Source organism: Rattus norvegicus, chromosome 4 (assembly GCF_036323735.1).
Source record: "Rattus norvegicus strain BN/NHsdMcwi chromosome 4, GRCr8, whole genome shotgun sequence".
Taxonomy (NCBI): Eukaryota; Metazoa; Chordata; class Mammalia; order Rodentia; family Muridae; genus Rattus; species Rattus norvegicus.
This window is the reverse complement of record NC_086022.1, coordinates 51554974-51568894: the sequence shown is the minus strand read 5'-3', so window position 1 is coordinate 51568894 and position 13921 is coordinate 51554974. Positions and strand designations below refer to the sequence as shown.

Sequence of the window (13921 nt, the reverse complement as noted above, 5' to 3'; positions counted from 1 at the left end):
ACAGAAGAATCCACATTTCTAAACTAGGAGTAGATGTAGAGAGTGGTTCTGATGCTAAGGTCCTGTTCCCTAATTGGTTCTTGATTGTTCACTGAAGATGCTAGGGGCCAATTGCTGGGCAAAGGGAAAGAGGCGGGACTTCCAGGGCCCCACAGGCCCTGAGAGAATCCTGAGAGAAGGAGATTTGCCATGCTTTGGAGGGAGAAAAGCCACCGATCTTGTGAGATCTAAGATGGAGAGGCCATTGGCCACTTCTCTGACTCAGCCTGCAGTAGCATAACTAAGCTAAGGGCAGATTTAGGGTGTTGAACTGGAAGTGAAAAGAAGGGTGCGATAACCAAGGAAGGCTTAGAAGAGCCCGATCATTGAGCTAAAGCAAAATAAAAATAAGCTAATATCTGTGTGTGTCTTTCATTCATGGATCTGAGAGAACCTGGGCAGGGCTGGTAGTGCAATCTGCACAGAGCTTAAAGCAGGGTAGCAAACCTACACACAACAGTAGATATGAGCCATCACCTGCTCAAAAAGAGGTGGGGGGAGATCTTGTAATTTTGTCCCTAAATGCATATCTACTTAAGATTTACTAGTTAGCAACCAAACCCTTTGTGTTCCTGTTAATCCTTTTAGGACAGAGTAGCTGACAAAGTTGCACTAAATGACAAATCCCTAAAGGATATAAGAAATAGTAAGTGTTGGTAATGCATAGGAAAAGAGAAAATGTATTTTCTGGTGTGATCTAGGTAAAACAAAGGCATAAAGAATAGGTGTTCTAAGGAAGAGAGACCAGGGAGGCATCCCTAGGGCCACAGAGAAAAAGGAAGAAAAGGTAAAAGAAAAAAAAAACAGAAAAAGGTCTGAATATTAGTCAAAACAACTACGTTTCTTCCTCTGAAACTTTAGGGTATTGCTTCTATTTTTTTTTTCAGTGTTTAGAGCTAAATAAAAAATATCCACCAAAATCCACTGCAATCCAGACAAAGTCTCTTCCTTTCTGGTCTAGGATTAGTAGCTGTTCTCACACATCCTCATGCTCTTTTGTATGACATATGCATAAAAGAAACACAACAGTTAGCCAGATTTATTTCCTCTGGCTTGAAGGCAGAATCACTGAAATGAAGAAACTGCCTGGGGAACTAACCTATGAGAAGAACAGAAGAATCCTTGGAGAAATAGAGAGAGGCTTCTCGCCATTGATTTCCTGCTCCATCATTAGGCTGTCAGCACTTAGACGCCCCTCGAATGAAACAATGAGAACACATCTGAAGACAGGACAAACTGCAAGCCTGCCTGAGAGAAGCGCTCACCCATCTCCACCTTGCCTACATAAAGGCCAACCAACAACCTGAGAAAGGACTCGATTTGTCTGTTTAGTTTTCGTTGTTGTTGTTGTTGTTGTTGTTGTTGTTGTTGTTGTTGTGTTTGTTTTTGCTTTCGTTTGGTTTTCAGAGCAGTGAGGTAGGAAGACCTTCTTCTGCTGCATAAGATTTGTTTATAGCTCTCCAGAGTACACGTGGATAGAAATCTAAGACTTCTCAAGTTATTCTGTAGCTGCAAATGTCTTATTAAAAATGGCTGCAACGTCAAGGGATGAGATGCCTTCCCTACTTCTCTGGCTCTTGGTTTCTGACCTGTAGCATTAGATCAACACTTATGTCACAGTGAGTGAGTGGGTAAGTCAGTCTGTGCACCGACAGGCCCCTCTGATGATTGGTAGGACTCTCCTCCCCTTACTCCAACACTCTCCACTAACAACCTTTCTGTTTTCGTTAATCTTTAACATTTCAAAATGGTAGTAATGATTACGTTGTGTTACTGCCTTCTCCCATGGCTGTTGCAAAAGTCCTCACAAACACAACTTAAGAGGGACAGGTTTACTTTGGCTGTCAGTTTAAGGGTACAGTCTATGGGGTAACAGCAGGAGTGTGAGGTCACCGGTCACACTGCACCCACGGTAAGGAAACAAAGAGACAAATGCTAGTGTCCAGCTCTCATCTTGGCTTTCTTCTCCTCATTCAGGATGGAGTCCCAGCTGGGAGACAGTGACACCACATACAGAGTGGATCTTGCCTACTTAGTAAAGCCTTCCTTAAAACATCCTCACAGACCTCCCGTCAGGTTAACGATAAAGATGAGTCAACTCATCCATACTAGGGATGATGATCTTGTACTAAAGTTTAGTACTGAAGTACAGTTCTGCCTTCAAGGAACCTCAGTCCTTGTAGAGAAGCAAATGGAAGGAAGACGTAGATGGTTCCTGCAAGCTTTGAAGATGGGTGGCCAGGGAGATACTGAGCGGGAATTCCAAGGTATTTCCAGAGGTTCTTCCAAATGGACATTCACCGAGTTTGTGAATGTCTTTTATAAAAATGCAAATATAGTTAAGAGACTCTGTCTGTACCCAGGTGAAGTCAGGTGGAATCTTAATTAGCCGTATAAGCTAGAGTCTGTGATTGAGCAGTGGAAAAGGAGGCGGAGCTGAAAGTTTAAGAGAGGGTGGAGACAGAGACAGACAGGGAGAAGTTGGAGGAAGAAGATGAACCAGATCCATGTGACCTGAAATAGCCACAGGGAGCTATGGATGTCGTAGAAGGACAATAGAACAATGTAGGGCACATTTGTCCCATCTAGGTATGCAGCTTGTATCAACATTAATTGAGCTTTGAGTTCTCATGTGGGCATTTGGGGAGTTGAGGATTTACTGTTATGAATCTGGCTGGTAAATTACAAGCCTCCGGAGTTTTCATTATAGGGGACTAGGGGTTTAGAGCCAGAGGCAGCCAGTCTCAGCAGGCTAACTGCAGGGGAGGGATGGCCTGGGAAGCTATGAGTGTTTTAGAAGCAGCTAACCAATGGAACCTGTGGAGACCGCTGCTCATGGCTCCCCACGGGGTGGCGAGAGCAAGGTGTCGGCTCATAGCCAAACTTAGTGTGCAGTGTTTTTTAATAATTACACGCTACAAGACTACCTGGAGTAAGGGTGTAGTTGAGTATGACCTGTTTCTGTCAGCCTACTTTCTGCTCTCACTTTGCTCAAGTCATACTAAAGAAGTGATATTTGTACTTAAGGGGAAGTGTCTTGTGTCAGGAGTGTAATCCAGGGTAACATAGAATGCAAGGGGTTTTGGAGTGAAAAAAGCATCAGGAAGCTCACAGAAAACACAAAGAAAAGTGTCAGGATTCAAGAACAAGCAAACCTTGGAAATATTAGACCTGGAGTATACTTCGTACATATATATCATGAGTCAATATTAAAAACTAACTTCAATTATGTTATATAAATGATAGATTTTTTTATCTCATAACTAATAATTAGAATTTTTAAAAAGCTGCATCTTGTTTGCATGTAATCAATGCCTTTATTATAGTTTACCTTCCTTTCTTTTCTTTTCTATTTTCTCATTACTTTTGGTAAAGTTACTAAAAAGCAATGAGGATGTAGGTCCTAAAATGATCCAAGTGTTGTCTCTGAGTGGACATCTTGGTCTCCTTTTAAAATTCCTTACAAAAGCCAGGGCTTAGACCTAAGATAAAACTACTTGAAAGAACGAATAATACTCAAAACAAAACAAAAACCTTGGCACACTCTGAACCAGGGTTCCTTGGATGGCGTTGCTACACTAAGAACAAAAACAACCCTGATCCCGCAGAACAGCCCTCTTATGTTAATGTTTTTGTAGTGCAAATATGGGAAAGCAATTCTTCCTATCCAAAAAAAAAAAAAAAAAGGAAATGTCATAAAAAGCACAGACAACAAGTTTGAGCCAAGCAAATACTATAAAAACTTTCCCCCCACAAAAGGCAAAGTATTAAATGGCATGACAAAAATAAATCTCTTCACTAGCCAGAAAACTTTCCATGGGTGTATGTTCTCCCAAGTGAGTCACAAGTCTAAGGTCAGGTACGCACTGGCTGGGGAAGAGACACAATGTGTGAGCTTTACTCCTTATCTCTGACCAAACTACTGCTCCAGCCAAAACTTTGTCCTGTTTCACTTGCCTGGGTCCCAAGTACATCCCTTCTTGGCATCTTGATCTGGATGTATTTTTGAAGACAAAGCCTAAGACTGCAAGTCTCCGTGGAATCATGGGCTCTTACAACGTTACTGCCTACTTCCAACCTTGATATACAGAAGCAAAGCTATGTTACACAAGTCACCCTGGATTGCACACTGAATATGTAGAGTGAGAACTTGTCATGGATTCCCTGAAACTGATGGCAACGCTTGCCCATCCATGCATCTTTTATATTTTGGCACATTTCACAGACATATATATATACACATATACATATACATATATATGTGTATATATATATATATAAATTTTCTTCCAAACTTTTTTTAAAAGGTATTTATTTAAACGATAATCTCAGAAGATAGAAATGACATCTCATTCTGGGATGTCAAGAGGGAAAGCTTTGTTTTGTGTCTAAGGTGACCCAGGTGAATTCCTTACATAGTCAAAGATGACCTTGAACTTTCTGCTTCCTGCCTCCACCTCTGGGATTACAGGCAAGTACCACTATGCCTGTGTTTATGTAGTGCCAGGGACTAAACCTAAGCTTCATGCTTGTAAGCTACCACTCTACCAATCGAGCTCATCACCTGTCAGGAAATCTATGAAGTCCAAAGTTCCTCTCCTGATGCAAACCAGGGCATTTATAGGTGTCACCTGGCCATGCGCGGTGAATAGGGTTTGGTGAGGAGGCTCAAATGCTGGGCAGTGCTAACTACCATTAACGCTGCAAATACCAACTCCATTTGTTTCTGATTAGGCATTTTATAGCATCCGACACTATCCAGTAAAGTGTGGCAGGTGTCTTGTGAGCTGTGAAGTAGCTCACAACTATCACAGTTTTTCAGAGGAACATAAAATTCTTGTCATAATCAATCATAAGAAGAGAAAGAAATTTAAATAATGTGAGGTTGTTGCTCCAGTTTTCAGAAATAGAATAGTCCAGCCACTATTAAGCATATGTATTAGATATAATATACAGCTAGATTTATTTTTTAAATCAGTATATATACATGGGAAAGCTTATATATATATATATATATACATATATATATATATATTCCACCTGATTTTAAAAACTAAATTATGAAATAGGCCTATAGGCCTTATAATCTGTACTCATAGATTTAAAAACAAAACCAAAACCAAAAAAAAAAAAAATTCCCACAAAATGAAGTAATTCACATTGCTAACTAAAGACAGACCTGAAAGACTCTAATTTTAAACTTTTATTAGCCTCTAAGTAAAACATGGTCTAAAACAGTACAGGCTATTTTGACCTTAAACAAAAATACCTCTCTTACATAGCATTATGTTTAATTTTGTTTTTCTATGTTTGTTTTCCCTCCAAAAATTATAGTTGCTTAATGAGCTCTGTTCTATTGCGAGCACCACGCTAAATGTTTCATAGGCACCATCTTATTCTCGTGATCTTTTGACGTATGTAATATATACCAACCACTTTCCTCACCAACCTCCTTACCATTCTGGCAAACCCTTCTCTCGTACGAATCTGTCTTTCTCCCCCTCCTCCACCTTGTATGAGTTTATTCATTTTGTTTGTGACCCACTCTGTGTGTCCCTTAGGTTTGATGCTGTCCCCCGAAACCCAGCTGGCTCAGCAGAGGGTAAATGTTTCATACGCGTTATCTTATTTCCCTGGATTTCTCTTGAGACAGTGTGTTGATGTGGAACCCAGGTGGCCTGGACGTCACAATCTTGCCTTGTCTGCTGGGTCCAGGGATTAGAGATAGAAACATCACTGTCCTCAGCCCACCTCACCCCTTGAATGATCCCGTACACTACAGTACTACAGTTATTTACCAAGTCTGCTACTAAAAATTCAACATTCACAGTAAACCAATTAGTTCCACTTTGTGAACAAGTTTTTACTATGTTTTGTGTATTCATAGAAAAAGAGTACGACAAAAGCTACTGTTCATGAAATTCTAATCACAAATGTCTGCTGTAGGTACGTTATTTTTAAAGCAAGACACTTAAGAAAATTACCTTCCGTTCGAGAACGATAACGTGGTAGAAGTTATCCCACAAAACTGTACTGTTATTCACAGAGATAAATAGAAAATTAGCATATAAAAAAGATAGAGAGAGAGCAAAAAGGGTTAAATATTTCTAGAATTGGTGGTGTTCTTCAGAGTAAACTGATTTCCAAACTGAAAAAGGCAGAAAAAGCTTCCTAATTCTATAGAAGCAAGGAAAAAGGTAACATATCAGACTTTCTTGAGGAATACATAAATGTATGTGCATGTGTGTGTATATATATGTATATATGTATGTGTGTGTATGTGTGTGTATGTATGTATGTGTGTGTATGTGTGTGTGAGTGTGTGCATGTGTGTGTATGTGGGTGTGTGTGTGTATATGTGTGTGTGAGTCTGTGTGTATGTGTGTGTGAGTGTGTGTGTGTATGTGTATGTGTGTGTATGTGTGTGTATGTGTCTGTATGTGTATGTGTGTGTGCGTGTGTGTGCGTGCATACATACTACAGAGGCTGCTCGAATTTCACTGCTGTACTGCCCTCTGTTTTCCATGACACTAAAGGCTTTTGTTCTGAATCAAACATTCTTACATATAAATTACAGCAGGAAACAGAACAAAAAACAAAACTGCTTTAAAACCTGTAAGCTCTGTTCAAAATGCAGACAATTTGGTGGTGGGGATTATCTTATCAGAAGGGACTCTGGGATTTATTAATATTTAGTAGTGGAAATATTGCTTTTACTCAGCCCGGAAGAGCATTATCTTCTTTGTCTATTATTCTATTATTTCAGCGTTTATATGTCTGCACAGGGGTGTGTGCATGCATGTGCACCTGTGTATGGAGGACAGAGGGCAACCTCAAGTGTCCTCCGCCGTCTGTCTCTACCCTAGTTTTTGAGACAGTCTGTGATTGTACCTGGGGCTTACTGAATTGTTAAGACCTTGCTATTGGGGTTCAAACTCAGGTCTTCGTGCTTACAGGACAAACAATTTACTGACTGAGTCGTCTCCACAGACCCACATTATAGCGTCATAAAATCGTAAGCTATCGAGATCTATAGCTAAGTGGTCAAATGCTTTCTTAGCACGCACAAGGCTCTGGTTCAAGTCCCCGTCCGTGCAGGAGAAGTGCGGTGGGAAGGGGATTTCCAGTCAGCGGTGATGGCATGCACCTTCAACCTGAAGCACGTTGGAGTTAGAAGCAGCGGAATCAGAAATTCAAGGACAGACCTGGCTACCCAGAGTGTTTGAGGCCAGGCTGAGCGAACCAGGCTTTAGCTGAAAGGAATAAAATTAAAGGACTAGGGTGTACGAGTCAGCCTTGAGTGTGGTATGAAACAACACAAACAGGAAAAATTCACGCACTATTTATTTTAGAAACGTGTCTTAAATCTAAAGGAAGATTACTGATTCGTTTACATTTTAATTTCAAGTAAGTGAATTAGAGAGAGGAGACTGCTGTCAGTACATCAGGACATGCCCGTGGCTGATGTTTGGCGGGAGGCAGAATCTCAACCCATGGAGAAGCCAATGGGTGACAGTACGCCATGGTTTCTGATTCTGTCATAAATTAATAAATGCAGAAATGAAGTCATGCAGATCTAAATTTTAATTACGTGGTAAAACACCTCCTAAGGGCACAAGCATTAATGGGTATTAAACAAGAAATCTGAGGTACTCTCACCACTGAGCGCTAAAGCAGGCTATAATTTTATCTGTGAAGACTTATTTCATCTCTAGTGGCCCACTTCCCTTCTGATGTCTTTTTCTCTGGGGCAACTGTGCAGAAACTGGAGGTAGTGATTTTTCTCCCAAATTCCTGATACAGTCAAGATGTAATGTCTTCGTTGAGTGCCCTGCCTTAAACCCACTTTGAAGATTTTAGAGAGGGGAAAAAAAACCAAATTTTTTTTTCAACAGAATAACTGCTCTAGTTTGCTTCCTATCGCTGTGATAAGACACCATGACCAAAAGCAACTCGAGAGGAGAATGTTTGTTTTGCCTCACAGCTACAGGGAAGTCAGGGCAAGAACTGAAGGAGGGTACGGAAGCAGAGGCCACAGAGGGGTGCTTCTTACTGGCTTGCTGTCTGTGTTCAGTCTACTTTCTTATATAAACCAGAACCACTTAGCCCATGCTGGCACTAGCTAACAGTGGTCTGGGTCACATCAAATGTTAAGGAAGAAAAGGCACCACAGTTTTGCCTACAGGCCAATCTGATGGAATTTTTTCCCCCTCAGTTTAACTTTCCCTTTTTCCTGTTGACCCTGGCCTGTGTCAAGTGGACCAATCAAAAGTCAAAACCAAACCAACCCTAGCACAATGACGCAATCATAAATCCTGGTAAAACTTCAAGTGATGGATAACTAGGAACCACCACAAAAAATATTTTTAAATTACGGCAGAATTACTTCAAGAAGAAGCAGATAAGACAAATAAAAACAGATGCCTAAGAGCTCAGAGGGAAAAACCCAAAGACAAAGTGCCCGTTGTGCTAATGTGAGATATTATCAGGGCCTTCCTATTGCCAATGCCTGGGCATTAGGGGCGATGTGGGGGATGGGGTTGATAGAAGGGGTGTTGGAGATGCTGCAATGAGGCCTTGTTAATTGCTACTTATGTACAGTAGCCTACGGATGTCAGACACCTCATGCATAAAGAAGCAAACTAAAGATTACCTGGAAATCTTCTGATTATTTCACACAAGCCTTCTTTTCTGCAAAGCTGAGGCTGTATTTCTGGTAACACATTCACCTGAAAGAATGAAAAGATTTTAGTGATTTAGGTGTTCACGAATGACAACACCAAAGAAAGAGATAGGTAGATAGATAGATAGATAGATAGATAGATAGATAGATAGAAAGAAAAAGAGAGAGATAGATATAAATAGATTGATAGATACATAGGTACAAAGATACATAGATAGATACAGATGCATAGGTACACAGATACATACATAAATATATAGATAGTGGTAGATATTAATCATCATCTGCTGTAGCCACATCCACAGTTAAAAAAAAATCTGTAAGTGAACTCTTGAATCAAGAATGACAAATTGGCGGCTTTGATTACATAAAATAAAAAATGGCCCTCAGACAGCTTCAAAATATCTGGGAATAACTCGGGAAACCTTTTTATTTCAAAACCATCATATGTGCTAGATATAAAAAGACATACTTATGCCAAGTATAGTGACATAGCTTCACAGTTGCACATGGCAAAAATACTGCTAAGAGACTAGAAAGACGCACAATGGAGTTCCAGAGGCCATGGTGACCTGGGCCACTCAAATTTTCAGTCCATGCCTGGCCAGTCCCATTATCTCACACACAGTCTTTACTTCATCTTTACTCCATAATGAAGGGCATTGTTGTTTCAACCATTTTAAGAAGAGCACCTATTCCAACAAGTTTCACCCTCTCCTCTTGTAAATTTACGGTTTGATTAATTACCTACATCAACTACATCCCCAAACCAAAACCAAATATGGTTAAACCTTGCTAAAGAGAGAAAGAGAGAGAGAGAGAGAGAGAGAGAGAGAGAGAGAGAGAGAGAGAGAGAGAGAGAGGAATCTATTTAAATTTGCTCGAAGATCAGATTTATTCTTGAGGCGTTATTGGTTATTTTCAAACTAACTCCCTCTCTCCCAATAAAGTATTAGAGTTTCTTCAACACATCCTGATGGCGTGACTAGACAAAACTCAACTGTGTTGGAGAAAACAGGGGGAAAGGCCTAGCTGCAGTACTAATTCTGCACTTGACAGAACCCTAACCTCGAGCCTGGTTTGCTTGTTTGTTCTCAATTTCTCCACTTGTACAATAAAGTATGTAGGGCCTTGGGTATCTAAGTCGCACTTTGATCAATTCTATAATAAGATGTAGCTTTTTCCTAATGAATCATTTAAAGTGCTTTGGCCCAGTCTGATTAAATCTTCCCTGACACTTGGAATTGTATTAACTTACTCATTTACTCAGCAGACTCTCTGTTGCCTAAGTATAGCTCCAGGGAGAACAAGCCCCAGTCCGGGTCCTGTAAGCAGACCTATGCTGTGCCTTGGCAAGGTGGCTTTCCTTCCTAAACACTGTGTTCTGGGCAGAGTCTATGGGGATGCGCAAGTCTACCACGTGTTTTGCTCTAGAAATCCAGGGAAAGCTGGCAGTGTGGAACACTTACAGTTATAGGGCTGTCTACGTTTCTCAAATTCAAAAATGGGTAAGTCTAGAGACTAAGTGTAAGGCAAGGACAGCTTTCCTAAGCCTCTGGCTCAGCACTTTAGAAGTCTTAAGATAAGCTGGAGGAACAGGCAGGCGACTGCAAAAGCATGAAGAATCTGTAAGAGAAATTTTCGCTTTTATTTACTTATTTTTTGTTCTAAGTTGCACATGTAGCATCTTTATGAGATTGTGCAGATTCAAACGGCAATAAATGGAGACATTTTTCCTTATGCAAGGCAAAAATCATTCAGTTGCTAACAACTTTTAATAGAGTGTTTGGTGAAGGAAGGAACCGGAAAGTGAAAACCCACTAGAGAAGCATCATTAAGGATCATGGACGAGCCCATGTCCATTCCAACCTTCTAAAGGTCTCAGAACGCATGGGTGGCTACTGTGGAAGCTTAGAACCCTGGCTCCGTCTTCTCCTCCTGCCCTATTAGGAGGCAACGGAAGACTCCCAGATCCAAAGGACACTATAACTGCACAAGTGGGTCCCAAGAACGAGTGGGTCCACTACAAAGGCAGAGTACACTAGCACAGATTTCAGACAGAGAGTGGACAGACAGTGATGTGTCTTCTCAGAGCGGTGACTTCTCACGAACTAACGTATCAGAAAGACTGCATGCAAAGACCACACTCCCCAAAGGCAAGTGAAGTCAAGGCAGAACAGTGCAGTTCTGGCTTTTATCCTGCTCTCACCCACCTAATGATTCCCTTTCAGTGCATCCTCGGGAGAGTGACTTCTGCATTCAAACTTGCAACCAATGTAACTCTGGGGACATGCGACTGTGATGACACACAACACCAAAATGCCATGTCCCTTCTCCTCTGGACATGAACACAAAACTGAGAGTTGAAACTGGTCAACTCAGCAAAGGAAGTGAACCATTAGCACACCATGTACCACACAGTTGTTGCAAATCAATTACGTCACATATTTGACTGCTGAAGCTAACAGTGCCCTCTTGCATCCAGGTGAATTTTGTTCTAGTGTGTATTACAAAACATGGAGGACTTGCATCATTACCAACTGGAATATTGCCCAAGGAGTTTTATCTGAGTTAACTAACTTAAATGATAAGCTTCTCCAGTATAACACTGCAACAACACTCTTAATAACATTTACTTTTTAATTGTATTTTTAGTGTGTGTGTGTGTGTGTGTGTGTGTGTGTGTGTGTGTGTGTGTGTGTGTGTGTATTCATGTGTGGGCAGATGTTAGTGGGAGGAACAGTGCACATGCACATGTACGTCCATGTATGTGGAGGTAAAAGAGCTAACTTGATGCCATTCACCTTCTTTGATACAAGGTATCTCATTGGCCAATAGCTCACCAATTAGTGTAAACCAGTTGGCTATCAAGGGCATGCCACTATACCAGACACTTATACGTGGGCTCAAGGGGTCACACTGATTCTCCAACTTAAGTGCGTTGCTGATGGAAATATATCTCAACCAGTTAATAACCATTATTTTTTTTTAAATAACAGTTTTGGGTTCACTAAAAAATAGAGCAGAAGTTAAAGAAGTCTCTCATATACCCCAAGTCTCTTGTATACCCCAGTGCTCCCTTTCGTACATGTCCACTACCAATATCAACAAGTAGATATTATGTTTGCTAGAATTAATACCATTATCACTCAAAACTCATTTTAATAAGACTTTTGCTCTTGCTTGTGGGCATTTGTGTGCAGACATGCACATGTGTGTGTCTATGTGTATGCATGTTAATGTGTGGGTATATGTGTCTATATCTTGTATGAGGTTAAATGCTCCATATACATATATTTTGCATATATATATGCATATATACATATATAGAGAGGGGGGATGTGAGAAATGACTGCTTTTTTCTTTCCTTTTTTTTTTTTTTTTTTTTGGTTCTTTTTTTTTCGGAGCTGGGGACCGAACCCAGGGCCTTGCGCTTCCTAGGCAAGCGCTCTACCGCTGAGCTAAATCCCCAACCCCTGCTTTTTTCTTTCCTTAGCATAAAAAACACTTCACAAATGAGAAAGTATATATAAAATGGTAAAGCCATTCACTACTGAAATAGTTCTTAAAGATACAATTGAGAAGACAGAAATGTGTATTTTTAAAAGATTTCAAATAGCAAGTATGTCTCTATAAATTTACTCTGTAATTCATGTGCCTGAATTGTTTCTAATGCAAATTATCATAAGCAAATGTAAAAGCCAGGCCTGGAGAGTGACTCAATAGATAAGCAGAGGTCAGATCCCCATGCCAAAGGCCATGCTGATGTGGCAGCCTTCCTGTAATCTCAGCGCTGGGCATGCAGAGACCCATTCCTTGAGGCAAGATGGCCAGCTAGACTATCTGGAATTAGAGAACTCTGGATTCAGAAAGTGACTTTTCACAATAAATAAAACTGAGAGCTACTGAGAAAGACACGAAACTTCTACTTCAGGTCTCCATAGGCGTGCACAGATACATGCACACAAACTTGATAACATGCATGCACACAGATACACACACAAACACTCATGTGCATGTGCACACACACACACACACACACACACACACACACACACACGTACAAGCAAAAGAAAGAGTCAAAGGCCTGACTTTTGAGGCATTGTTCATTCAAATAAAAGCAAAACCATTACATGAAACATGTAAAGTTAGAAAAATAAAGCCCTTGCAACATTGTTATCTAATTAAAGAGCATGAACATTTAAACTGGGACTCCTTAAAAATAAAAGAATTAGATGGGAAATATTTTTTCTGGTCATTGTACAATGAAGAGTAACAAGAACGCTGCACTGGGGCTTACAGAATATTCTTTCTGCTGTTCTATCGACAGAGACGATCATGCCTCTTATTCTGTCAGGGTTTAGACCTTCTCCGAAGGCTATTCAAGGTCATCAGCGATGAAAATAACTAATGTCAGAAAAACAAAACCAAAACCAAAAGCAGAACAAAACTAGGAGTCCCAGCTAGTGAAAGAAAGAAATGTCTTTCTCTTCTGTCTTCCAGACACTATCATCATTCCATGAGAGTAACAAGGAAATGTCCTGCGTGCTTCGCGGTAAGGGCCATGACAAAACTTCCCAGTGCTGCAAACACTGAAATCAGCATCTGGTCTCAGTGACTGCTAATCCCACAAACATTCGAAGCTGGGAATGAGCTCCATTGCTTCTGTAACACTAGCACCCAGCTACGCGAGATGAGAACTCCAGTTAAAAACTGCCGAGTTACATCACACAGTGGCCTCCCTTCACAGAGTCTCATGGATAGACCCCCTTTTAAATCCATGTTTCTACCCTTCAGGCCATTCACTCACTCATTCATTCATTGTCTGGTTGCTCAAAAATCTCGTGATTATTTTCACCGACTACTGAAATTGCAGTTTTAATTCATAATCCTAATCTACTCAGGTGCCCTCCTTCACGCCAAAGTGGTTGACAAGTCCGCGACAACCCCAACACACGTGAAAGCAATTCTGTCTCGAATACGTGGCGTACATAAGTCACGGCTCATAAGGCTTCAGATTACTTTTTCTTTCCAAGTGGAGTCAATCCGTGTTTTCTTTCAGAATTCTCATTGGGTTACACGGTCAGAACAGTGCTTGAGGACTTGATTTGAAAGGTTTTCTGAGAAAACAGGCATTTGAAATCAGACTTCCTGAGTGTGGATCCTTATTAGTTCTTTTATTACTAAGAGGCCTTAGAG

The 13921-nt window shown here is 40.7% G+C and overlaps 1 protein-coding gene across 3 annotated transcripts in view; it reads right to left on the bottom strand.

Annotated features, from left to right (window-relative positions):
• Positions 1 to 13921, bottom strand: part of Cped1 (cadherin-like and PC-esterase domain containing 1) — a 272944-nt gene that overhangs the window by 186546 nt on the left and 72477 nt on the right. For all 3 annotated transcript variants that reach the window (XM_039108608.2, XM_002729287.6, XM_039108607.2), the window contains exon 4: positions 8693 to 8768. In XM_039108608.2, coding sequence (XP_038964536.1) covers positions 8693 to 8768 — 76 coding nt within the window. The remainder of the gene's footprint in view (positions 1 to 8692; positions 8769 to 13921) is intronic.